This window comes from Gymnoscopelus microlampas (genome assembly GCF_963454915.1).
Source record: "Gymnoscopelus microlampas genome assembly, chromosome: 8".
NCBI lineage: Eukaryota > Metazoa > Chordata > Actinopteri > Myctophiformes > Myctophidae > Gymnoscopelus > Gymnoscopelus microlampas.
In genome coordinates, this window is record NC_139945.1 from 45,556,063 (window position 1) to 45,580,822 (window position 24,760).

Genomic DNA, 24,760 nt, shown 5'->3' on the forward strand with positions numbered 1-24,760 from the left:
AGGGCTCAATACTAGTATAGCCCTGAGGGGGTTATATAGCTGATCGACAAGCTCACAATGCAACGCAACCTGTCGCGAGCCTGTCGATCTGCTATTTTCAGCGAAAGCTTTCATCACAATACCGATGCTGGGGTTTAAGTGGTTAATAATCAAGATGTAAAGAAATAAGACAATAATGCATATGGAAATAGAAAAAGAAAAATAGGCAATAATAACTGGCTGTATCAAACAATTATACCTACTACAATCATTATCATATTGTATCTTCTTGGGGTTGGGTTAATAAAACAACAATGTCCTGCTTTTTGTTTTGTTTATGTACTTACATTATGAAAATGTAATGTATTATTACCATGGAATTCTTGGCAGGGAAATGAGAGGTTATGGGGGATGAAGAGAAAGACTTTGGTATGTAAACAGTGGGAGAGTCCAGCTAAGATGTAAACTTGGTTTACAAAGAGCGATACAATTGGGTGGGGTTACAGTAGGTGATGGTATGGATGTTAGTGGTTGGGACAATTGAACATGCAGGCCCTCTGGAATTAAACCTCTTAACCCCTCTAAAAAAAACAATAAAAATAACGTATCTACAATCGCACAACACGTTGCATGATCCATCCGTTGCGAGCTTGTAGATCTTTTTTTTTTTTAAGTGTTTGAACATTCTTGGACATTTTCTACCTTTTTGGAGTATGAAAATAAAGAATTTCACCATGCCCAACATAGGGACGCCAGGGTGAAAGAAGATCAACCAATGATTTTGGTGGCCTAATGATTCCTTTGCTTTCCGGATTCAGCATCCAAGGTGTTGCATTAGCGTTTTTTGGCACGAACAGAGAGTTTGCATAATAATAGTATGTGTGCAAATAGGCTTTGGACGGGGAGACACGAGGAGACTGGAATAAATTAAGAGATGGTGGAGATGAGCAATACTGTGGCAGCATTATGATGTATGATGGTGCTAGTGGAGGGAGGGAGGGGGCATAGACTGTCGTCTCAGGGTTTTATTGTGAGACATGTGGTTGCCATGGAGACTGCATCCAACGTAGTTAACCAAGAAGGCGGGGACAGTCTGGTTTCTCAGTAGCAGCAAGAAGGTCAGACATATAGTAGGTAACTCTTTATATAAGCCTGTCTTTGCACCATTAAAAAACACATGTAAAACAAAAAAAACATTTAAACTTAAAATATATGTAGTGTATTTTAAAATTAGGGTGTAAGTGGAATTTTCTGCCCTGTGTGTGTGTGTGTGTGTGTGTGTGTGTGTGTGTGTGTGTGTGTGTGTGTGTGTGTGTGTGTGTGTGTGTGTGTGTGTGTGTGTGTGTGTGTGTGTGTGTGTATGTATGTATGTATGTATGTATGTATGTATATATATATGTATATATATATATATATATATATATATATATATATATATATATATATATATATATATATATATATATTGTATTCAATACATTATATTTATGGCTGTCCCCGCAACTTCTCAGCATTTGTACCTTTTTTGGGGGTTGTGGTGGTGGGGGAGGGTTACAATTTTTTACAGCTCTTATCTCAAAAACTGAGGTTATAGGGTAGCTCTAGCTCACATGCACTCTGCAGTTTTTGTTCTTTAAAGTCAATTTAACTGCACTGTGAACAGTCATGTTAACCACTTAAACCCTATTATCCTTTGTTGACCAGGGTTCCCCAGGGGTCTGGATTTGGCAACCTGCTTTTTTCCTCCTCTACACCACAAGTCTTGGCTGCAAAATCTCATCACTGAAAGTAGCTGCATATGTACAAGCAAGTATGATAACATGTTTTAGTCCAGGATGCTGTTAAATGTGTTAATCATTCATTAGGCTGATGTAACGATCCCCGTTGGGAGGGAATGCCCCTCCGGTTTTGCAATGCCCATTGTACCTGTTGTCAGAGTAGCCTTATAAGAGTAACTGTAAGTTAGCACAGTACCACACTTAGTTAGTGCAGTACCTTCTATCATAGTACCTGAGGCAAGTCTATTAAGTCAGTACTGTGACATATTGATTACATCAGGGATCTCCAAATATGGGCATCAAAGGGACACAGACAGGCAGACAGAGATCCCCATATTTGGGAATAGCTGGGAGGGAACTTGTGAAGATTTGGCTCATGGTGACAAGTTTCTGATTTTTGGTATGGTGTTAGGTATAGGCATAAGGTTTTCAAAAACCATCACAAACGAGTCGGGCTCGCCCCGTAGTGGTCCGTTTGCAATAACTCCAATATTAAATAGGTATAGGTATATACAAAATAATTGATAGAAAATATTTGTCAATGGATTCTGTTACTATTGGGCATGCTAGAAAGCATATAAAAAATTTATGAAAATCTAACATAATTTTCAAGATAGTGTCAAAATGGAGCTTAAATTGCTTTAAGATGGGAGGGAATATGTAAAAAATCATAAAAATTGTGCAATTGGCAACTAGTTTTTGATTGTTGGCATGGTGTTAGGTATGGGCATAAGGTCTTCAAAAAATATTGCAAACGAGTTGGGTTGGCCCCCTAATGGTCGGTTTGCAATAATTCCAATATTAAATATGTCAGTATATGGTTGAAACCCCAAATAATTGATCAAAAATATTTTTCAATGGATTCTGTTACTATTGGGCGTGTTAAATAGCATACAAAACATTTAGGAAAATCGAACTTCTGGAAAGGCATCATTTTTAATTAGAACAAAAAAATACTTGTTTTTTCTTGCCCTGAACTGGGAACCACCGTGGCCGTGTCAATATTCTACAGGTTGGAAGATGCACATGCGATATAAACAATGGCAAAAGCTAGCGAAGAAAAAAAGTTTGTTTGTTAGTTTGATAGTTACATGTAACTATGTCTTTGTTTCGCAACATGTAGGATTCATCTTACTTCCACTGGTGTAAAGTCCACACTAACCAGCTTCATATCCACTTTAGATATTCTGTACACACACGTAAATCCATTCATAACAGATTGACAGCCTTAAAAAACATTGTTTCTATTTTTTTTTTTAAATATAAAAAAAAATGGAAACTGTAGCTGCCATTGATGATTGCATTTCCCCCGTGAAATAAATAAAGGTCTATCATCATAGCCTGACACTCAGCCTGAATTTTCATTTCGTTTCACTCCATTATAACATATTTATTTTAATGACCATGGAGGGAGGGGCTTGAGCCAGGCCACTATCATCAGGCTGTAAAGTTTAAACATCAACACCCTCCGTACATGACGTATCCTTGATTACAATGGTTCTGCTTAAAACTGGTGGAAAGCACAAGGGTCCAAGAATCTAGAACAGAACCGGTTCTAGGACCAAAGTTCTTTTGGTGGAAAAAGGGCCTGACTGATACATCTTGATCACGTGATGTGTACTCATTTGCACATGTTTTGGAAATCTGTTGAGTAGTAGCAAAAAGTGTTTTGAAGAAAACGCACAATATTGGAAAATCTCCACCCTTGAGGTGAGTTGCATCATGATCCAAAGAATCCAGGGGCAATTTATTGTTATTGTAGGACCTACACATGGTTATCAGCAAAAACGTGAAGCGGCCTGTTAGCACCACACAAGGTCTTCCTCTGCATACTAGGAGTGTACGTGCAAAGTTTAGTGGTAATTGATCCAGTGGTGCCAGAGATTAGCTGTTCAGACACACGGGCGAAAACATAATCTCCGTCTCCTGGCCGTTCCAGCCTGGCGGGATGATCTGACCCCAAGATCTGACCCCAAGTTGCAACACAAAGCACTATAAGTTAGAAATCCACCGCGATGACTCCCTCCCCAGGAGGGCATGGCTGTGTTCTATGGCTGTAATATGTACCCAAAATGTTTGCAATATCACAGCCATTCTAGAGCTACAGTGATGGTAGGTAGCACTGATCTCAACTGCCTAATACTGTGTAGATAGATAGACCTTCATGCGTTCATGTTGATCCTACACTGGTGACTGGGCCTGATTTGTTGAGGCAGGGGGTAGCTGTCTGGCTGTGCCACTAGCAGGGGGCTGTGTCCTTTTCATTACAATGAACCTCCAGGTGTGTCTACCATTATACGCTCTGCACGACTTCACTTGTGATTGCCAGCCTTCATTTTGCCATGCAAGCTTGCAATGCTTCAGTTTTGCTGACATACAGGCTGCCTTTGTAACACTGACCCAGTTAAGGCAAACACAATAGTTGAACCAAATACGGTCCTGTCCTGAAACCATACAGCCATCTGTATTTTTGTGATGTATTTGTAGGACAGCTGCAGAGGGAGCCAGGAGGGAAAACAAAGAAATAATGGTTATACACAATTAGCATTGTGATTAACTTCAGGGGGTTCCTTCTATGTTTGTAGAAACACATCTGTGACCTTTATATTTTCACAAATGGTTGTTCGTTTTCACCTAGCCCCATTTAAGAACCTCTCACTCCGCTATGGAGGTTCATAATGGGGCTAGTTTTCACCAAAATGTGTTTGATTTACTTACCAGTGCTCCTCCTGTGCTCTACTAATGTAACAGGCTGTTTAGGGGTCGTTTAGTATTAATTTAGCATGAAAAAAAAAGGAAAAAAGTATTAATTTAGCATGAATTTCAGTCACTATCAATGGATGACTGCCTCTTTAGAAAGACAATGCAACGGTTTTTTTTTTACAGCGTAGCCCCGAAAGGGCCCGCCATAGAGCTTTTTTCTGTGAATGTGTACCTAATATCTATCCTCCATGTATGCATACACGCCCCCCAAGGAAAGTACAGCAATCACAGTGAACTACGCAGCTCAGCTGACTCTTCTACACCAATCATAGTTGCCACAAAAGTAGGCATGGTGGGTGATGGCAGATTTAACCAGTCACACCTGGCTTGTGTCAAACTAATTAGACTCCGAGCTGGGTGTGATGATGTGATGACACACCTGTTGGGCATGGGCAGTGTAGTGGCGATTTGTCCTCAAAACAATAAACAATTCAAAAAGCCACTGAGGCACCACCATAGTGAATCTTACTCAGGTCAGGGTTTAAAGAGTCCAATGTCCAGGCAGAATCAACAGGTTTTGCAGTGTTTTATTCCATTTTAGCTTTTACAGGAAAATCAGCATTATGTTGTTCTGCTTCTGGTCTGACCCTGAGTCTGGTAAAAACATGTGCACCTTCACGGTGCCAATCTGAATTCTGTGTCTGTCTGATGACTTAAATAAATTCACCTGTGCACCCTAATTGCCCAATACCTTCAAAATAAAAGCATTTATCTGCAACACAAAATTAACTGAAGTAATACTGTTGTAATGAAACTAATTCTACAAAACAAATCAAAATCAAATAAAGACATAAATGTGAAATAATACAAACACTGAATAGCTCCAACAGGCAGCATGGGCATTGAGCTACAGTAATTTATGCACACAGGCTGATCATCCCCACACATAAGAACCAGAGTTTAGCCTGTCTGCATTGTGATCTTAAAAGATAGTGATTATACTGCATGGCAAGCAGATGAATGTCGGTTTCAACCTACTGTTGCCTAAAGAACTGTTATCAATTTACATTTTAAGATTTAGGCCAACACTTATTTTAACACCTCGCTAAACATACAGATTGCACAGGGAAGCCATGCCGTTTATTATACCATCTAGTTTTTGGCTGACAGCCAACAACAGCACACTCAAAATAATATACAAAATACAAAAGTACATTATGAATAACTCCTTTTCACCTAATAGTAAGCCGATCTACAAGCTCACAATGCGATGCATTGTGACCGATTTAAATGACCAAACCTGCCTTCTGATGATGATGTCACTGGTAGGCAGGTTTCTGAACTGTCCACAGTCATCCTCTGAGACACAGAGTAAGTCGACAGAAATCGTGGTGGTCTTATGAGCAATAGACCAATTAAATGAAGATGGGTGAAGTGGTCTTTTTACAGTCACATCTCAAACTGTACCTGGTAACCGGCTAAACTACAAATGCAGTCTACCTTTTGAAAATGAATAGTCCCTTGTCTGAGATCACAATGAGGGGAAATTCCAAATGGCTTGTTCAGACTGTTATTTCATCACAATTGCAAATTGCAAGTACTAGTACTGCTTCATACTTTTTTATCACATACCCAGCCTTTATTTTCATGGACGCTATGGCAGTAGCTGACCAATCAGTGCAACACATGTCACAGTGAGCCATCTCAATATGGAAGGAACATGTCAAACGGCCAAACACAGTTGCTCTGCCGGTGGTGTGGTAGTAGAATTCATGGCTGAGGAGACACTGGAGTATATACTGTATGTCGGTGCAAAGGAACCAAAACACAGAGCAGAAAACAGCATAGCAGCACTGAATAGCTGTATCAAAAAGGTCAAGACCTGTCAGTAACAGTAATATTTATAAGTAATATAGCTCACACACAGACCCTCTCATAGATAGTTGGCCTCTTGCAGATCCATGCTGTAATAAGGCTATTGGAATGAGATAAACGCCTGTCTCTGGGATGCCTCGGAGATAGGCTACCGCGTACAGATACATATATGATCATTTTGGGCATCAATGAAAAGTGATAATCTACATTTACAGCACTTAAATGACATCTCTTCGAGAGTAAAATCCAACCCAAGGACAGACAAATATTATTTACCATAAATACACCTCTTTTAAATGTAATGGTGCAAAAATAACATTTTTAGATTTAGAGACAGAACTATTTATCAAAGTGTCAAAAATAACATCAGTCCAAGGATTTGGAATACTCTGCTGAGCAGGTAAAGTGATATTAATCCAATTATCAAATTAACTGGTATAATGCCTTGGGACATGAAAACAGCCTTTCAGTAAAAACTAACAAACAAACAAAAAAACTACTAAGCTTTCCATGAATAAACCTATACAATGGACAATAGAGGAATAACTCATTGAATACCAATGGTGATTTATTTTCTGAGCGATAGTTTCTCTGCCATCTAGTGGTATAACACGGACACTGCTTGTTTTTTCATTTACATCTGCCAAACTGTCTCACTGTCAGCCATGTTAACTTGATCAATAATTCAAAAATGTAAAAATTAGTATATAAATTAACAATAATACTGTTATATGTGCATCCCCTCATATATGACATAAATGGCATTCACTATCTTGATTTGCTTTCTATTAAGCAGCCTATACAAAAGTACCACTGGTCTTCTGTACAGTTTCCTTGCTGTAGGGTTGTTTGCTCTTTTCCCCAAGGCGTCTGAAAAAGTTTAAGAATCCATTTGAATCAGCCTTAAACCATGGGGACTTAGGGGGTAGTGTCTGGCTTTGAGTCTGATTGTCAGATGGAGGTTCTGTTGTTATTCCCTCTTGGTCTTCATCAAGCACATCTGTTAAAGAAGAATGTGTCTTGTCTTCCTGTCCAGGAATGGATTTCTGGCTCTGGATGGTAGATGTTTCAGAGCCGTGAGAGTGGTCAGTCAAACCTAACTTGTGTTTTATTGAGGAATGCAAACCGACATCCTCTGATTTCATCTTCCCTATATCTTTTAAAGTTGGGTTTTGACGTCTGCATGGAGGTGGATCCCACAGGTTATCTTCCTCTTCCTCACTCACAGGGTCTTTAGGAAGGACACAGAGAGTATGGCGCCGGCTGATGGTAGTCTTAGAGGAGAGCTGAAGATTGTCTCCAGTCGAGTCCTCGCTACTTGCCTCTCCGAGGTCAATGGTGGGTTGGTGAGGTGAAGTGCTAAGTGCACTGTGAGATTTCTGATTATCCAAACTGTGATCCCCAGAGGAGATACTGCTTCGGCTGTTCTGATAATGCAAAACTTTCTTAGATGCCTCACGCAACTTTTGGACCTCTTCCTTATTATTGTCCTCTGGTTCTTCTTCTTTGGCGTCCTCAATAGTCGCAGAGAAAGGTCTTCCCGAGGATGAAGTGCTGCCGGTCCTCTTGGTTGTGTAAACATTGCAGTTTTCTTTTCTGTGTGTTTTCAACTTCTCAGCACCTGGAACACAGTCTTTTACCTCACTTTCATTGTTGTGGATCTCAGCATCTTGTACAGAGTTCTCGGTCAGGGCCCCAGCTGAGTTCCACAGATTTTTGGCCCCCTCCGAGCGACTCCTATGGTGATCTCCAGTGTGGAGGTTTCCAAGGGAGACAATCTCTGTCAGGCTGCCATTGGTGGGGCTGCTGTTGGTGGGGCTCCCATGAGCAGAGGAGGGGTTTCCTACTCTTCTGCGGGACCTGCGGCTGGTAAGGATGTTTATTAGCATGGACTCCAGTGCTATACCCTCCATGTCCTTGTCCATTGTGGAGCAGGTGGCAGTGGACCTCCGCTTGGCAGAAAGCTGCAATCTCTCCCTGTGTCTCCTCTTCATCTCGGCTCCCTCTCGATTCTTGTTTTCCTGCATGGAAATAATTGGAGGGTTAAGTTGTGATTATTTCAACAGGATTGTCCGCCACTCATGAAAACACAAACATGAACAGGCTAACCTGGATGGCCCGCAGAAACTTGTCACAGAAGGATTTAAAAATGGTGCAACACTCCTCTAGTTTGAACATGCTGGGGTCCTCGCAGAAGTATTCTGCCACCGAGTCACTCACTGAGTTCAGCCTCTGAAGAGAGATCTGTCTCTCCTCCAGACAGGCCTCAGCCTCCTAAATGGGATCAGTGCCAAACTATTAGGACAAAGGCCTACAGTACAATCATCATCTACACAGGTGCTGAATGTGGCAGATTCGGCTGAGACTGGTCAAAATAGGGCCTAACCTTTAGAAAATCCTCCATCTGTGGCTTGAGGTCTTCCTGCTCTTCTGTGGTGGTTTTGGCCTGCTGTATTTTCTTCACCTCTCTCTCAAACTCGGCTTCAATGTCATCTTTGCTTATTCTAAGGGTGTAACAGAACAAGTAAAATAATATTATATAGGCAAAAAATAAGTTAAAATGGGTGTTTTTAATAATAACTTCTTTTTTTTTGTTTTACCTTGCTGCAGGACCAATGTGTTTCAGTTGCTCTGTAAACTTGAGGAGGGTCACATCAGCCTTCTGAGCTTGCTGTTATTGTAAATATGTAAATATTTGAAAAGGCACATTATATACAGACATCATCATCGGTACAAAAACAAAGACTACCACAATTAGATTAGGAACATTAGGTGTAGAATTTTGGTCAGAATTTATTGAGAGGATAGCCCCTTGAGATGAAGCATCTCATTTTAGAGGGGGTCCTAGTACTGTACTGTACTTGCCATCACAACATAATGCATGAGGTTCATGCCTGGTTTGTTTGCTTTGGTGTCGACTAATTTCAAGAGGGATGTCATTCTGAAGCCAACAGCACTTCCTGCATAGCCACCCTATAATCAAACAAATAGAAAAACAAAAGAGGTACAAAGTGATAAAAAAAATAAACACTGAGACTTAAAAGTATAATCTCAAAATGACATCAAATACTCACCGCATTCATGTAATTTCCTGTCTTCAGTACCAGTCGAATAACAGAGTGGAGTTCATCACACTCCAGCAGCTCTATGAAGACATAAACATTGTGAATAATCGACAGTCCAAGTGGATTATTAGCGCGGTGATTATGTATTACAAATATAGAATAAGCAATACCTTTGCCAGCAGTGGTCAAAATGCTAATGGATTTATGCATTTCTTCCATGAGGGGGAAGAATTCCTCTTTGAGCACCAAGCTGTTGAGACGCTCTTCATAGCTAACAGACAAAGAGACAAAGTTTTCCCACTGTTAATGAAACAACAGACGTGCAACACTTATGTAAAGCACAAAAAACGGTGTTTCATTAGTTCACCTGGGAATCTTGACCAGCTTCAGCATAAATAGATCTGCTTCAGGAAGAGCTGACTCGTTGCCATTAAACTTGACTAGCTGTTTCACCTGTATCCCAAAAAAATAAAGACAGTATTATATTGACATTCTGTTGTATCAGTTTTCAAAGCAGACATACAGTAGTATGAAAACATCGAACACTAGTACCTCTCCTTCTTCTGGCAACAGCTTGCACAGTTCCCTCAGTTTCCCTGTACCAAATTTAAGCATGTTTCCTAAATTAATGTCTTCAATCATATCACTCACAGACCTGTGCAGGGAGACGGAGAGACAGATATAGATCAATTTATTAGATACCAGCAAATTCACTTATTACCACTTACAGTAGTGGCTATTTTCCTGTATAACCCTGGCTTTATTTTAGCTGGGGGACCTTTTACCTGCAGTGTGCACTTCCTAATGTAAAACTCTGACTTCCTGTTAGCGATTTAGACTGCAACAACAAGCCACTACCTGCTGAGACCTGAGAGTGTAATTAGCAACACATTTTTTCCACCACTTAGAGGCACAAACAATACTACTATAACACTATTATGAGAATACACACAACCTCCTACAATTGAACGTGTCATTATTAATACAGTATGTTCAGATTTCTTGTGTGTAGTTGTGTATAATATTAATATGTATGAGGACAGCATACCAGACATTAGAAATATATAAATATAAATGTATATAAATATAAAATACTGTAATAATATGTCAGATATGTTGCCATTGCCAAATAACAGTAACAGAAGTCATGTTTTCATTTCTCAATAGTTGATCTGTGTCCCAGCTTAGGGAGGGATGACCTGTTCTTGCAGTCTAGTTACAGTGTAGTTATGTGGATTTGGCCTGTTAAGACATGCCAATGAGAGATCTTTAACTGTACGACAAATACTGTGAATGAAGCTGTGCGCCTGATTCAGTGTTATAAACTTGAAGTGCAAAACCATACATACAAACATACATTGATAGTTCTGCCACACTGACTCACCTCTTGAACTGTTTTAGGAAAATTCCAACATTCATGCTCCTCTTTGAACTGAGAATGGTAACCTTAAAGACACAAAGGCAGAAAATCAACTTGTCAGTAGCAGCTGATGAGATAAAGATTCTATTGGCTTGATCATCGTCTTGTAAATTACCTATAAGTACCTCATACTTTTAAGCAGACAAATATTCTGGATATTATATTATACAATATTATTGGATACTTTGCAATTGATTTTATTGCAGTAATTGGGCCAAAGAGGAACTATTACTGTTAGAGCACACTGTAATTTAACACATTTTGACACTCTCGGTTAAATTGGCACTCAGGATTTTCTAGTGCAATGATGTTTATTGAGATAGCCTACATAGTACTTTAAAAGGAGTACATAGGTCAAACAGATTCTATCCCACTAAAGTCAAACAGATTCCATCCGACTTTCAGTATCACTATTGACCTACAGTATAATGACAGAGAGGTTTCACTACTGAAAGCTACAAATACATTACATACAGTATGTAATGACTTTAGCCTCTCAGAAAAAAACATTGCCTTTAGACAGAATGGAAGTCAGCTTATTGTATAGCTTGCATACAGAATACAGAATAATACTACAGTATGACGAATGCTTTCCCTTGGCAAACAGACATGAAGAATAATAAGACTCCACCCTTTATTGTGTGATTCTAAAATACCTTGTTCCTGGGGAAGCATCTAAGAGGAACTACAGATCTAGGAGTGAACCTATTAACCCATTACTTCCACATCATTACTGCTTTAAAAGATATATAGTATGTAGACATTTTAGCCCAAAGATTTTCACTTTAAACACACTACCAGGAATTGTAATCAATAGGCTTTAGGGTGACAGTGGTTTAATGAGTAAGCCAAAGGAGGCTATCCATGGCTAGATTCCTACATAGGTGAGCTTGCTGTGATTGCTTGCTGCTTGATGTTTTAGTCTTGGGAAACTGCTACTAGGAATGCTTAGCGTGAAACAGCATACGTTAAGAAATAAGGTCCAACAGACTACATTACTGTACTCAATAGTGAGTGAGTCAAACAGTTTCTCCAGAATAAATAAGAAGGTGTTATTGCTTTGGTAGAATATTCTTATCATAGCAAACTCACCACTTCAAGTCCTCCTGAGCTTGATGTCGGCAGGCCCCGCAGGCTCTGGCGGTTTTGGGCCTTATTGTGATGCTGTCCCTGTCCCGGCTGGCTGTGGCTGAACAGTTCCGTCATGTGGTCAGTGTCCAGCTGATATTCCTGTAGAGTCTTCGGGGCTGTCCAGATGTTGTGCTTTCCCATTACACTCTGTTTAGGAATGGTGTCCCAGTTGAAGTTCCTCATCTTTGAGCCGCGGCGTTCTGACCTGGACAGGCATGCTTTGCCAGTGGCCGGTGGTGGTGGTGGTGGTGGTGGAGGGGGAGGTGGAGGGGGAGGTGGTGGGGGAACACCTGAATGCATCTTCTTGTGAAGCTGTCACTTCGTATGAGAAGTTATCATGGCCTCAGGCACACAGCTGTGAGGGATTGAGACATGTAAAATAGTAAAGTATTGTCGGTCAAATAAAGAGTTGTGATGAATAAAGGCTCATACAGCCAGAACTAAACATTTAGTTTATCAAACAAACTCCCAGAAAACTGCAGGTCTGCTCTAAATTATTTTAAATTAAACATAAAGACCTTTCTGTTTGCCTCTGCCTTTTACTGAGTTTCTTTTATAATGTGTTTTGCACTATACTTTTTTTTAGTTTTTTTCAGTTTCATTTTATTTTTTAGTCTTAAAGGTGATGTAAGTGATATTGTTTTGTTTCCCTCTCTCTACAGCTCTTTTTAGAAAAAAATAAAATACATTTTTCAGGTCGGAATACCAATCTCAATAGGGTTAGGGTTATAGGCTACAGGATAGGCTACACTACAGGATAAACAAGTGAAATTCGACATTGGGGAGGAAAGAGATGACAAACTTGGAACTGGGACAATATAACATTGAAGCTTTTATAAAAAATAAAAATAAACTATTATTATTTTTAACCAAAAATATCATCACCATCTGTCTCAATGTACAGCACTTTGAATTGTATATTGTTCATTGTCGTTCATATGTAAAATGCTTGTCTTTAAGCCAAGGCAACATTTTTCTAAGTGGATACAAATTATCTTGGGTAGCCTATTGGCAACATGTAGCATCATATTGCTGCGCTATTGTCATTTCGGACTCGGATCAGAAGAACAAAATAATCTTACCTTTTGCCTCGGCTAATTATAGTGGCTCAACGTCTCTAGAGTCTAGGCCTAATTTCTGTAAATTGAATTCACGTCCACGGTCCTTCTGTCCTCGTGTGGAACTTTAACACGAGCTAGATGACACTTTCAGCCACGGAAGAAGAGAAGTGTGTTGAAATGTTCACCTGTGTAGACAGTGTGTACACGACACGCCCAGTGGAGTCACTGATGGTCCACCTTCTCTGCAGGGTTGGGTAGAATGGGTACCACTACACTACACTCCATACGCGTCCAGACTCGTTCTTATACAGCTCAGTGGTCCAGACCAGTGCCATCTAGAAGGCTCTGGTCCAGACAAGTTGCACCTTGTCATCTCATTTCCTAATTTCACTGGCCACGTCAATGTGTTTACTTTGACGTAATTGATTTTTTTTTTTAGCCTTTTGTTTTTCTGGGATAGTTTCTCTTGGAAGTATGGTCTGCTCTAGCCATGGATGATGGATCACTCAATCCCACCCTATTGGTTGGGAGGTGTATTGCACTCTGATACATTATAACTCTATGAGAAAATGGCCACCAATCGCATTAAAATGCTTTTTATTGAACAATACGGAAGATACGGGTTCTTCTGAGGGCCCGTACATAATTGTAACATCCGTGGTCATGGGGTAAGCACTTCATATTTTAAATCTGAACGTTGATGTAGATGTATGGACCAAAAAAAAAAACGTGCAAACACCAGGTTGAAGTTTAGTCATGATTGTCATATAATAGATGACAGTCACGTTTCAGGGCTAGATCTGCTGTAGGCGGCGGACTATTATGTTTCAGTAATAGAATATTAATACAGTAAATCTACTCTAAGCCAGTGGTTCTCAAACATTTTAATTTCAAGGACCCCCATCATTCTCATAGTTACAGACCTGTAGCCCCGAGGGCCGAGGGTACCAGCATGGATCCCACTTTAGAGAACCACTGATCTACAGGCTAGGTGATTTAAAAAAGGGAAACAGCCAGTTGTTCTTTTACTCATTGCCTTTCTTGTATAACCTTAATTGTTCTCAATTTTCTTCTTGGGATCCTCAATCGTGGTCATTGGTGAGAAACAACAAAGTAGGCTATTCTATATAATGTAATGACAATGACATAACAAATGTTATGTGAACCAGAGTAATTTCTTGCAAGAGAAAAAAACCTGTCAGACTAAGCATGAGGATATTGGAGTGACACAATCAATCACATTTATCTGGGGACAACCTTGTTTTACAGGTAGTAGATCAGTCACTCAAACAGATCATTTCACTGTCGGAAAAAGGATGACTGATAATAATGATAATGCAATCAGCTTCGTTCTTTCACAAAACATTTCAGGAAAGTAACAATTTCTTCTCAGTAGACCAACACCACAAAATTGTAGTGGGACAGACAAGTGAAATAATTACCCAAGGAAAGGGATAGACAATAAAAAAAAAAAAATCTCTGTCTTGCTTTTTTCATCTGATATGGAGATGATTATTTGACCTGAGAATAGCCCTATTTGGAGAGGATTCACTTTACTGGGGAGAGAAGGATAAAGTAGGCACATCTATGAATGTAGTCCTGTATAAAATAACTGTTGGTAACTTTGAAAAGCTGTGTAAGGCTAGGCAAATACAAATCCTGTCATTCTTTAATCTATGGCCATTTGCCTTGTCTGGTAAAACTACTTTAGTCAGAATTAACAGCCCTACTCTAACTTGTTTTGTTTGGTTGTTTTTTGGGTGGGTGGGTGGGTGAGCGGGGGTCTGGGGTTTATCAGTCCAAATAAGGCATAGAAGGAAGTTACATAATGTCACAGATATACGCAAATCTGCACGTATCTAAATGTAAAGAATGTATTTAAAGAATGTATCACTCTTGCAAAGATTAGGGTGATTTTAGAAGCGGAAATAAAGGCAGTTCAATACTGGATGACTCAACATGACACTTCTGAAGACAGAATGTGTGTGCAAGACCACTTATATACTGTTTTCTTCCAGATAAGCCATGAAAAATGCAAAGCTTTAGTTTTTGCTTTCTTCCAAGGAGGACAGGAAGTTGTTTTAGTACAATGCAGCGCCTGACCCAACTTGCCACATTGCAATCTCACTATTGCATTCCGATGTTGATGCTGAAACAATATTGTGCAGCAGCCCTACTTCCATTCCAAGTCCCTACCTCAGCATCAAATAAACAAAACACTTGAAGGGGGTGGGGGCATCACCATCCCACAGGGATGCACCTTACTGTACATACAACAGAGTTGTATTGTTTCAAGACCAATTTCATGTGTAGCAGAGTTGTACATCCAATGTACCCATGTCTGTGATTGCTAATCCTGTGCACATTGATTCTTACCCTCAATTCTTGTCACACATTGCCCAAAACATTCCCTCCAAATAGGGCTAAAGATGAAACAACAAAGTATGGTTCTACACGCAGCTGGATCAGTTATATCTCCAATACAAACTTTTTGTGAAAAAGGGGGGAAAAGTCTTTACTTCAACTTGATTACTATTGAATGTATTGTATAATGTACAGTATAGGGCTTTATAAAATCTTGTACCAGTTATTTAAAATGGGTAAAGCAGCAGTAATTTGATGATTGAGAAATAACAACTCCTGAAAGACATGATCAGCTGTAATATCATGTATATAATGAATGGTTAAGTTCACATTACATACTGTAGAGAAAAGTACATAGTATATATTTATTATACATCATATACATACATACATCATCGGTGGAAGCCTGCTGTTGTATGCTGCATGGACATTTTAATTAAGAAGGATATAACTGTACTGTAATCTTGGTCAGAAATGCAGAACACATGGCAAACAACAGTAACTATGAAAGGAACTATGAGACATGTAACAAACTATGTTACAGTACAAAGGGATAGACAAATAAATAACACAAAATTAAAAAAAATATGTAGTTGTACAGTCTGTCCTCAAACAGATACTGAAATGTGTACGTACCATTCAGTTTCCCTATCCACCATTAATTAATGTACTATAACTTAGCAGATGTGAAAATGTCATACCTTTTCAGTTTAGGACCTCTGCTGTAGAAAAACCTCAATTAAACCTAAATTAAACAAGATATGCTTAATTTATATGCTGACTTTTTTTATTTGAGGTCTGACATTATGTGGCAGCTAAACATGAGTTTGGGGGTTTCATGAGGCTTTAAAAGGCAATGTAATTATTATGTCTGTAAACACTGGTATACAACAGGCCTACAGTTGTAATGGGTTAGAAAGTTTAAAAAATAATATTTTCTATCTACAATTCAAACCTCTTACAACATGTTTGAAGATTAGATAGTCAAATGAATTCTGGATTGTATCTTTAAGTTAGAGAGAATTACCCCTCTAAGCTTGTAAACAGTAAACTGACCATCCAGGTGCAATGCCCTGACATGTTAAAGATAATGTTTTAAACCACAACATTAAAAAGAAATAATAAATGCATGTGCAAAGTTGCCCAGGGATTTCTCCACAATAGAATATTTTACATAAATAAGAGGTGATATACAGTACATGTAAATAATTGTGCTACAGTACCTAAAATTAATAACATGATTTTGTGTGAAAATAAATCCTAAATACAGGTTACACTGTAGCTGAACCATCATATGAAAAATGTGTGACATTGAAAAACACAACCAATTGAGCTCTAGTGTTTCCCCTTATCACTTGCCTTTTCTGATCCTACAGTATAGTTCTGGTTGAATGCCACCTAATCATCCATCTACTGCTACTGTGCAATGGCCAGTTCCTCACTGAACCGTTATGTCTCAAACAGCTGAACCATGAGTACCCTTATTGTTCCTCCAGCCAGGATGGCTTGTCTGAACCTGGTGGTTTTAACTTGACATTGAACTGTATAAGAGTTTGTTCCAATTGCTGCTGGTTGCCAGCAAAGTAAGCTGATATAGCATTATGGAAGAGAAGCAGTTGTTTGTGCATCACTTTCACCTAGAGGGCAAAATGAAATGGAAGAGAACATACAAATGTTAAATGTTAACAGTGTGCAAGAAGCCAAGAACCTAACGCAGCATACTAACAAGTTATTTTCTAGCTGCTCTCTGATTATCTTTACTCTTATCAATCTAAATGAATTGGGGGGTGTTCCCTCACATAACATGTTTCTTTGAATGGATTCATTCCATTGCTTATTTCTATATTCTACATTGTGATATAAAGAATATATTTTCTAATTATAAGTCAGTGGTCTGTCTGTTATATACCCTTTCTCTCTTGGCTACAATATATTATATGAAGCATTGCTGCATTAAAAGATAATCATTAAGATGCATTTATTGTGTTATCTTTTTGCTATTTTAGACAATATCTCTTTACTACAAACCTTATTCTCCTCCAGAAATTTGAGTTTGATGGAGACATCACTACGGAGTCTTTCATATTTGTCTCTGTGGATCTGGTAATCATGTTGGGCCATGTCAATGCGCACCATGGTAGCAGCATCCCTTGGACCCAGGCTCAACTCCTCCAGATCCGAACGGTAGGCATCAAATTCAAGTCTGCATAGAGATAGAGATGAAAGCTGTCAATCATGTATTCCCTATAATTTCCTAGCATCAAAACCTATACTTGTGACGAATGTGACGTGTCCATGTATCAGCGATCAAAATAACTGATCAAAATGTCATGCTATTTTACCTTGCATTCTCATAATGCTTGATAGTGATCAGAGTGTCCTCCATAGTTTTGTTAACCAGTGTGTTCACACTGGACACAAAGAAGTTGATGGCACCCAGCAGAGCCTCCCCATTCTTACATAACAGCTTTTGTGTTTCTGCATTGTATCCAAATTCATCCTGCCAACAAAGACAGTGGGGTTACCTGCTATGACTGCTGACTATAATATAGTTAGCAGATATTATCTGCAGTTCATATCAAAAGTGAACCTAAAGAAAGACAATTACCTGCAGCTCTGGGGATTTCTGGCTGAGATCTGCAAAGGTATCTCCCAAAGCCTGTTGTGTCTGCACCATGTTGTGAAAATGGTTGGTGAGTGCAGAAGTCAGTCTTAGTATGTTCTCATACTTGTCCTTGGTATCTCTCAACACTTCAATCTGAGCCTCCAGTTCCAAGTCCACTGTTCGTGAGCCTCGGCCAAAGCGCTCTGAGAACATCTGCTTGGTACACTGGAATAGGATGGATATATTATGAACAATAAAATTACAATAAACCCACTGTTATGAAACCTGATGATAATAGCTTCAAAAAATACATAGGCTAGAAGATGTCTGCTTAAGTGTGCAGTGCCCTTGTCATATATAAAACTTGGATAACAATGACCACAGCCTGGAAAGGTCATGGAATTGAAAAGGCTCTGGCAGTTAGATAGGCGTCAATTACATTTGATTGTGAAATGTTAACAGCACGAGGTACCGAAAGACATTAAGGCTAAAATTATAACACAAAGAAGTCCTGGGGACTTGTTTCCATTGTGGTCCTATGTATTCAATTCATCAACATAGCATAAACAATTACACAATAATACAATACAGGGCCCTATATAGACAATCTTAGCCATGGTTCACATGACGCTCATCTGTCACAAGCGTCATGGAACCACTTGTTCCTGGTTTGCGAAATGTTTTACATTTACAACTGCTACATCTACATAAACGTTCAGATTTCAAATATAAAGTGCTGACCCCCAAGCCACGGATGTCACCAGTTAAAGTAACCGGTCTAAGTACCCGTATTTTCCGTATTGTTCAATAAAATGTTCTCCAATGCTTTCAACTACGCGACCCTATCGGTTGGGAGGTGTATTGCACTCTGATACATTATAAAAAAATAAAATAAAAAACAGAAAATGGCCGAAAGGTGCGCTTGTGCTAGGCGCATTGCTATTTAAATGAGGGATTGGGAGACGCTAACAATTTTCTGCTGAGGAAAAGTGAAAGTGTGCGACCTGCAAGCAGCATTAATAATGTGATATAGTTATTTCAGGAGATGGGGAAACTGGCATTTTGGACATGCAAAGAATCACACCTTCCTCCAGCAATGTCTCCTCATTCATAAGACACATCCGTGAAACCTTGACATATCAACTTAATACCGGTAATCATTTCTCATTATCAGTTCTTTATTTAAACCACGTATTATAGCATGGCATAGCTGCTGTGTACTGTGTGTCTTGCATCAGAGTTCCAAAATGTTTATTGACGATGTTACTGCTGTCCATTGAGCAGTAACAGATAAAGCATGGAAGGAGGCTATTGATTCATGAACTGGTCTAGTGGTCTAGCACCCCACCGTTCCCACTGTATTGCGCTGCGTCATTGTGTATTGGCTGCATGCTTGCCTCTCGCCGCAATGACCATTCTATTACTGGCTACGTGCAGTTTCTCTCTCAACTCATCAACTAGGTAAACTGGCTGTGGGTGTGAAAGAAGAATCAAGTGCTGCTATGATAGACTGAATGACCAGGGATCAGATTACCGCAGCCAATTTATGTGGGAACAAAGTTGTTCCCCCTTCAGTTAAAGTGAGAGCCGAGAGCGCATGCACAAACTATACCTCCGTGGAATCAAAGTGCACCGTGGTATGTGTGATCACGGATTAGGCTACTTTATTCATCGAGGTGAATGTCTCTTATAGTAGTCTGCTACAACTGACATCTCGCCTATACAGTGGTATTACAGTGTTTTAGGTTTGTCGGGTTCATTAAATAATTAATGCCGTCCGACGGTCCGGGTGCATTTTTCTTATAAAAATAAATTATGTCGGCTACACTCGGATCTCGGAACCAATTTCAGGTTCCATTAGGGTTTGGGTCCGTCATTTTGAACCTGTGAAGAGCTATGTGTATAATATCTAATCTAATCTAATATGTTCACTATTTATTCTGACTTCCTTATTACTAAGTGATGTAGATTGAGATCCAATGTTTAATTTAGTTCTTCTAACTTTCACTATAGAGTATAAAGCTTGAATTTCCCTTAAATAGAAAGTCTGAAAATTACTATAACGTTAATTCAATTCCGAGAAGTCCATTTGGTTGTATACTCGATCGGAGCTACACCAAAACTGACAGTGAACGCCATGACGTCACCGTCGAACCCTTACCTTGTAAGTGTTGATGCCCCATTTCTTTACGCTGTCCAACTTCTCCACTGCCACACCTCGAGAAACCTCCTCAGATGCCAAGGAGGAACTGCTAGTGCTATGGTGCATGGACCCTAGAACAACATTCAATCAAAGACAAAATTGTTACAAAGTGGATTTTCTCCTACTACAGTTTTCAAGACCACAACTTATGTTCAAACAACTGTTATTATGATTATATGATATGATGATGATAATGAGAGAGGATAATGAGGACATGATGCTGAGCCCAATGATACCTCCTGGATGCTGGTCTGTTTGTTTGGCATTTTGGTTGGCCACAGACTGGCCCCTGGATTTCATGCGGATGTCTGAAATAAACATGGGAATGATAGACAGTGAGGGTAAAAAGAAATGTTCTATATGAGAGAGTTTTGGGGTGAATTACACTGTTACAAAGCAGAGTACAAATGAAATTAAAAGAGGGTGTTATGTTTGTTGAAACCAGAATATATAGACAGATATGAAGAGTGGTGAATATACTGTGGATGTAAAACAGGTTGGTGCTAAAAAAGGCTTTGAGATGATGCACCATGCAGGTTTCTCATGCAGAATGAAATAAATATGTGAATAAATAAAACTGTTAATGAAAAATGGATGTCATGGGTTAGGTTACGAATAACACAGTGGTATAATTATTATAATGGTCACTTTATGTGCATGTTCCAGTACAAAAGAGGCCATTAACATTAAAAACATTCACAGACAACACTTAACATAACATTCTTGCAATATCAGGACAACGCATCCATTATTTTGAAATCAGTGGAATTCCAAGTTGCTTGTGGCCACTGGAGAGACTTAATGTATGAGAGTTAAAGACAGAACAGGCAAAGACCGCTGACGATTCCCTTGGTCAAGCAATACGCCGACGAAAACAATGAAATAGAAAAGATGCAATAGAACCAGCCCAGTTAGGTTAGATTTAATAACTTAGATAGAGGCTTGTCACGGCCACCTGGTCCTGAGGCAGGGGTTCGCCTTCTGTCCAAATACTCTGGGTTGAAGTGAATTGCTGGCCCTATGGGATATGGTGGATTGTAAAAAATAGTATAATATGACTGAATAGTATTAGTCCCCCCCCCCCCCCCCCCCCACACCCCACACACACACACACACACACACACACACACACACACACACACACACACACACACACACACACACACACACACACACACACACACACACACACACACACACACACACACACACACACACACACACACACACACACAATAGTAACAAACATCATGGAGTTGTTCTGGATGATGGAAGGTTTGAAATAGGAGTTTACCAGGTTTGGGAAGAGGCGACAGTACCTTTGATGGTGCTGGTAGGAATGATGCCCCCTGCTGGCCCTCCGTAACCTCCTGAGACGATGCTGGTTTCATTCATGTTGGGCCCAGACACCATCACCTGCTGCAAGTCCTAGTGGATTAAAACACATTTGCAGTAACAACCAGCAGCTTCTCATTCCTCCTTATAATTTACTTCAGATATTATGTATCCAAAGAAATATGATGGAATGAACAATACTGAACAGTAGTTCAGGCTAGATGCATATTGTATAATATTGGTAGGGTAACCATGGAGTTACCTCTTTTTCTATACTGGCCTTGTTTTGATATATCTAGATATACTCAGTGCTTGGAGATCATCAAAAGGCAAAACTAATAATAATAATAATAATAAGTATTATTATTATTATTGTTATATCTGATCTATTGATAAACAATAACAATACAATAACCCACCATAAAACATGAACCCAAGCATACTACATACATACATATAGTACAGTATCACACACACACACACACACACGCACACACGCACACACGCGCGCGCACACACACACACACACACACACACACACACACACACACACACTCTGTCTATTAAAACAAGTTTAATTTAACCTCCTTAAAATAAATATCCAAGGCATTACAATTTAAGGGGTAGCCTTAATACATTTCATTATAAGGACTTATAAATCATGTATAGTATGTAACGTTAACTACAGGTCCAAACCACATTTAAATATCACATTCGAATGTTGCAACCCACTTTTCCTACCTTTTCATCTAAGCTCCACTGAATCTGTGCAGCCTGTGTGAGAACAAGACACAACATGTGAAGGTCATCTAATAAAACAGTCCACTTATTATTAAACAGGGCAGGAGACAAAATGATTCCATGCTTTCAGAATTAATGATGCATTGCAATGTAGAAATACTCTGTTACTAATAAAAGTCCAATACAAAACAGTTCAAAATGTACTATCAAAAGTAGTAAGTACTAAGTACTCATTATGCAGAATGTCCCATTTCACAAGTTTTAAAATGGATACAATGTATAAAAATATTTTGAAAATAGCAGATCTACAAGCTCACAATGCTTCGCATGGCAAGGCATTGTGAGCTTGTAGATCGGCTATTTTCAAATGGCCTAAATCTATATAGGGCTGAAGTGGTTAATGCATGTTTTGTAATAATAATCTAAATATATGAAGTAACTAAAGTTGTCAAATAATTGTAGTGGAGTCAAAAGTATAATATTTGCCTCTGAGAAGTAGTGGAGTAGAAGTAAAAGTACTGAAAATTGGAAATACTCCAGTAAAGTAAAATTACCTCAAAATTGTACTTAAGTACAGTACTTGAGTAAATGTATGTACTCAGTTACTTTACACAACTGATGATCCACAGAAATTGGTGGTGGTGTGGGCCTGGGCCTACAGTATTGTACAGTATGTATAACGTTAGCTTGACTCAAATCCAATCAAGGTCAGACTGACATACATGTTACTAGAGGAACATGTCGATACAAGATGCCTTCATCATATTGTCAGTTGTCAATACTCATTGAATGTGTATGTGATGCATTGGTCAGCTCTCAGCTCTGGTCCAGAGCGTCAGCGAGTTCTATCTAACGCTCTGCCAGGCGCGCTGCTATTCTCAAAGACCATGTTATTTACTCCACTGCGCCCTCTACAGACCTGGTCAATGGTCATTTATATTGACCAGGTCTGTAGAGGGCGCAGTGGAGTAAATAAAATAATTTCTGTCAGGCGGACATATTTTATTTTCTGCCCAAAAAGTTGTATTTTACAGAGACGGTGAGGTGCTGAGAGGCTTCCCACCCTGGAGAATACACTTCCAACAACCCAAAACTGCCTTTGTTTCGGTGAGTAGGGAAATGGTTTTGTTTATTTTTTTACTAAAAGACGGAGACCTCGCACTGCAGTGGACTTTTCGGTCTATGAGCAGAGCAGCGCGCCTGGCAGAGCGTTAAAGATAACTCACTAACGCTCTGGACCAGAGCTAGGCATTAAGGTGATCTGATGGAATAAGAGAAACGCCACTCACCTGCTCCAAGCTGTCATCTTCTTGCAAGGTCCCTGTATCTCCATTGCTATTAATGGGGATCTCCATTGTAGCAGCCTTACTCATGATGATATTGTCTGCCATAATAATGACAATTTCTACAAGACGGCAAGATTAACAGCTGGCTCCAGGTTTTATTGTCGCATGGGTGACGCATGCGAGGACTTTATAGAACCCTCAGTCAACAACACGCCTGACCGCTTGTTTTGATGCTAGCGATTATCTGATGGTTGCCGATGCTGATGATGTGGCTGCTACTGCTTGACAGTTAGCTACAGGCTGTAGTAGAAGCCAAAATTAAACACGATCTTGTCTATGCATAAATCATTTCTTAAATGCGACCGATTGATAAAGACGTGAACTTAAATGTTCTGTGTTAGATTCATGGTTGTCGCTGTGCGCATATTATTATATCTGCTTCCATTCCTGATTTCTTCGGTGAGAAAATCTCTGCATCCTCAACTCACTACCAGTGTTGCCAGATTGTGTGAGAGAAATAAGCAACCAGGTCTATGAAAACAAGCCCAAAAGAAGCCACATAGCCACTGAGCAGCAGTGAGCGCTCTACCCTATGTCATACATTGGCTATTTGAAAATATCCGATCTACAAGCTCACAATGTGATGCGTTGTGAGCTTGTAGATCTACCATTTTTTTTGAAAAAGGGAAATATTTTTGAAACGTTCCAACAACACAAATTTGGAGTCCCTGGCACAAAACATTTTCAGATGGGGGTGAAGGAGACAAATACATTAATGTGGGGGTCCTTGACATGAAAATATTTGAGAACCACTGGTTCAAATAATAATAATATTTTTGGGGAAAATACAAGCCCAAATGCAACTGCACCTTAGAAACAAGCCCCCAAAAATCGCTTATAATATACGGACATGGCAACACTACTTTCACGTAGCTCTCATCGCTAGCCCAAGGTAAAGCTCCGTCTCAGATATACAAGCTCACACCTCGTAGTATCGCGACTTGTTGTGACCTTGTGGATCTGCCTTTTTTTGTGGTGCGCGACACCGTCATACGAAGAAGCAAATCGTCACTCTTCCACGTCGTGCACTGCTGACGTAGCATTAATCCCGAAGACCCTAAACTGTAGTACTTTGCATCCCCTCTAGATGTCAGTCAATACAAATGTCATTCTAAGTAGCCTACCCACAGTGGTGTAAAGTAACTGAGTATATT

The 24,760-nt window shown here is 39.5% G+C and overlaps 2 protein-coding genes across 4 annotated transcripts; both read right to left on the reverse strand.

Moving 5' to 3' along the window:
* Positions 1 to 5,040: 5,040 nt before the first annotated feature.
* Positions 5,041 to 13,192, reverse strand: fhdc4 (FH2 domain containing 4). Its single transcript, XM_084065025.1, has 12 exons — positions 13,034 to 13,192; positions 11,913 to 12,306; positions 10,785 to 10,846; positions 9,953 to 10,055; positions 9,768 to 9,853; positions 9,571 to 9,671; positions 9,410 to 9,480; positions 9,201 to 9,308; positions 8,936 to 9,006; positions 8,722 to 8,839; positions 8,445 to 8,609; positions 5,041 to 8,356 (listed from the first exon to the last, which is right to left on the reverse strand). The coding sequence occupies exons 2-12, from the start codon at positions 12,249 to 12,251 to the stop codon at positions 7,133 to 7,135; spliced, it is 2,448 nt and encodes an 815-aa protein (XP_083921151.1). The 5' UTR covers positions 12,252 to 12,306; positions 13,034 to 13,192; the 3' UTR covers positions 5,041 to 7,132.
* Positions 13,193 to 15,665: 2,473 nt separating this feature from the next.
* LOC311050857 (arfaptin-2-like) lies at positions 15,666 to 24,040 on the reverse strand. Of its 3 annotated transcripts, none has more exons than XM_084065042.1 (10): positions 23,550 to 24,040; positions 22,261 to 22,293; positions 21,504 to 21,612; positions 21,140 to 21,202; positions 20,421 to 20,492; positions 20,143 to 20,255; positions 17,985 to 18,206; positions 17,719 to 17,876; positions 17,405 to 17,579; positions 15,666 to 17,013 (listed from the first exon to the last, which is right to left on the reverse strand). In XM_084065042.1, exons 1-10 carry the CDS (start codon positions 23,649 to 23,651, stop codon positions 16,858 to 16,860), a joined length of 1,203 nt encoding a protein of 400 aa, XP_083921168.1. In that variant the 5' UTR covers positions 23,652 to 24,040; the 3' UTR covers positions 15,666 to 16,857. The 3 variants fall into 3 exon arrangements, with proteins under 3 accessions (XP_083921168.1, XP_083921170.1, XP_083921169.1); XM_084065044.1 differs by having other exon boundaries at positions 21,479 to 21,612; positions 23,550 to 23,657; XM_084065043.1 differs by lacking the exon at positions 21,140 to 21,202.
* Positions 24,041 to 24,760: the final 720 nt, after the last annotated feature.